Raw genomic sequence first — 2,974 nt, forward strand, 5'->3', positions numbered from 1 at the left:
CGAAAGCCCCAACCTACCTCATACTTTCTCTGTGATAGGAACCAAGTTAGTGAAAGGATGTATAATAAAAAGAAGATCAAGTGTGTTGCGATATAGAACTTTTTTGTTTTCTGCTATGAAAAAACAGCAACAAAAGTAGACAAAAATGTGTTAAGCAGATATCAAAGTAGACAAAAAGTTATTAGACAATGCAATGTCAAACGCATCATAGGTAAACGCACCATAGGTAATTCTTTGCACTGCCATCTTAGAACGTTTTTCTGCACTACCAACCGTTACCAGTAAGTCTTCATATAAGCAATATCTTATAGAGGCTGCGGTAAAGCTTTAGAAGATTCAGTGTAGTTCTGCTGGATATCTTGCAATACACTTCAGCAAACTTCAAGCAGGCTTTTTATTGAAATGAACAGAGGTTCTTACTATCCAACATACATGACTGAAACATCTAGTCTGACTGCAACATCTAGTCTATACTCCCTTCGTTCCAAAATAGATGACCCAACTTTGTACTAACTTTAGTACAAAGTTAGTATAAAGTTGGGTCATCTATTTTAGAACGGAGGGAGTACAACAGAAGTCATACTCGGTGACGATATTACAGAGGTCAAATGTTCAGTGCCGGGAAGATAGGTGGCCAGGTCATCATAACAGGAGAGATATGTAAGCGGCCAGCAGCCAGAACTGTAAGGAAACGTGTCGGCCTCTGATACACCTTCTCAACCACCCTGCTCCTGAGATGAACATAAAAGAGAATGTCGCTTGCTGGATGATCCAAGATTGCAAAGTCGGCATTGTCCCCGACAAAATCAACAGCAATAAAATTATAAAGAGGCACCCAATAATGATCCACAAGACGTGTGCATGTCTCATGGACACAAAATGTGTCCACCAGCCGCCAATTGCCTGCACCATCGTCGTCGCCGATCATTGGATGGAGCCACACACTGAGCTGAAACCCGTCTGCACTGACAAGATAGAGCCCGGAATCCTCCGCACATGAGAGCTTATAGTTGCTCTGCACTCCAACTGGGAGCTCAAGGGTGAAAAAGCTCGCCGTTGCCAAATCTAGACCCAGGGTGAACCCCCCAGAGGTGGTCACCATGAAGACCTTGCCAAGGACGGGTGGTAGCATATCAGCAAGGAAGCGTTCGTCATACCTCTGAGCAGCGAGCTCCATGTGAGCAGGGAGCTCCATCTCTGCGCTGGCAGGGACGCCCCATCCGTCGGACCCCAGGACGCACACCTCCGCATAGATTTTCCGACCGACATTCCAGAGATGCACCAAGGTGATGCCGTCGAGGCCCCCATCCTCGGGTAGGAACACCTCAATGTATCTGACTTGAGCGCGCCCGTCCCAATCACGGGAGGGTGGCGGGTTGGGCGGGGGGAAGGCTGCGGATTCCCCGGCGAGCAGCGGCGCAAGGAGGGCATGCCTGTCTGTTCCCTTGTGGTGGAAGGACTCGGTGATGAGGCGGCCGTTCCGGCAGTGCTTGATCAGATGGATGATGTTGGAGAAGGCGGCTGCGCAGGAGGAGGTCACCCGGTGTATGGGGACGGCGAGCTCCGGGGGCTGTGGCAGCGGCACGAAAGAATACCCGTCGAGGCCGCGGAGGCAGAAGCCGAGGAGGCGGGGCGGGTTGCGCTCGCGGAAGCGGCGGAGGAAGACCGGGTCGGAGGCGTGGAGGAGCCACCGCTTGGAGACGAGGGCGGCGTGAACGAGGCAGGTGGGGAAGCCGAGGCGGAGGAGGATCTCGCGGAGCAGGTCGTCGTCGCCGAGGACCGATGCCGCCGATGCCGCCGCGGCCGCCGCCGGAGACCGCCTATCGCCGTCCATGTGTTTTGGGTGCCTCTCACGTAGATCAACACGAGGGCTTGTTGGTCATTTTGCTGCGGGCCTGTCTTGTCGGGGGCAAATCCTCAAGATTCTAGCAAAGACGTGGCAAATCTTCAGTTCCAGGGAAAACAGGGGCAAATTCTCAAAGTACAATAAAATGTGTGGCAAATCCTCAAATTCCCCGTGTACACCTTCGGTGTGGGAGCAGAGCAGAATGTGACGACATTTTTAGCAAGCAGAGGAGTATTTTATCATTTCCTTACCATTTTTCCCTTTTATATAGACCAGAGGTTTTTTTTTCTATTACTTACGCCCGACTTTGCAAATCCGGCCCCTCAAAAGCCCGCGAACGTGCCGCGCGTCCGCAAATCAAATAATGTAATCCACACCCGGATCTGTCAAATTAGAAACCTCGAACGGAGCTCGTCCGGTCGCCCTGGCCATGTCTGGCGGCCGGCTGCACTCCCCAGAGTGTTGGCCTAGTCGCTGGCAAGGTAGAGTTGGGAATGAGACACGAACCGGCTCACCGGACTCAAGGCGTCGCCGTTTCCCATGCCCTACTCTTACTCGTCGGAGCACGAAACCCGTTGGGTGCTGGTGGACGTCAGATCGATGATGGATCCGTCCTGGGATGAGCCGAGGACGTCCACCACGACGCGGTTGCGGCGCCCAGACTGGTGCACTGTACGGGGTGCCAGAGAATGCGACTCCGCCTTGCCGCCGCGTCCCGCGCCCGCTACCGCGCACGGGGGGCACGCCTCGCCATGTTCGTGTCGGACGACGGCCTCCGGTGAGGCAGCGACGGCTGCCCTAGCACCGGATCCATGCGCCATTTGGGCGGACGCAATGGATTCCCAACGGAAGGAGTCAGAGCGCTGCCATGCATGGGCCTCCTCCCGGGAGCGATGGACACTAGTAGAAAACCGAGCTTTCATTCGGGCCAGATAAGCCCATTAGTCCCGGTTCAGTCACGAACCGGGACTAATGTGAGCATTAGTCTCGGTTCGTGCGGCTAAAGGCATTAGTCCCGGTTCAAATGATCCCTTTAGTCCCGGTTTGAGACACCCACCGGGACTAAAGGGCGCGATGCCCTTTAGTTCCGGTTCGTATCTCAAACCAGAACTAATGGTTAGACCTTTA

At 53.7% G+C, this 2,974-nt stretch overlaps 1 protein-coding gene across 1 annotated transcript; it reads right to left on the reverse strand.

The window, feature by feature from the left end:
• Positions 1 to 594: 594 nt before the first annotated feature.
• On the reverse strand, positions 595 to 1,834 carry LOC119282161. Its single transcript, XM_037562479.1, has one exon. The coding sequence runs from the start codon at positions 1,832 to 1,834 to the stop codon at positions 605 to 607; it is 1,230 nt and encodes a 409-aa protein (XP_037418376.1). The 3' UTR covers positions 595 to 604.
• Positions 1,835 to 2,974: the final 1,140 nt, after the last annotated feature.

Source organism: Triticum dicoccoides, chromosome 3B (genome assembly GCF_002162155.2).
Source record: "Triticum dicoccoides isolate Atlit2015 ecotype Zavitan chromosome 3B, WEW_v2.0, whole genome shotgun sequence".
In the NCBI taxonomy this organism is placed as follows: domain Eukaryota; kingdom Viridiplantae; phylum Streptophyta; class Magnoliopsida; order Poales; family Poaceae; genus Triticum; species Triticum dicoccoides.

Bases quoted from the DNA above. Each gene is read 5' to 3' on its own strand.
- LOC119282161 (XM_037562479.1), bottom strand. From the start codon at position 1,834: ATGGACGGCGATAGGCGGTCTCCGGCGGCGGCCGCGGCGGCATCGGCG.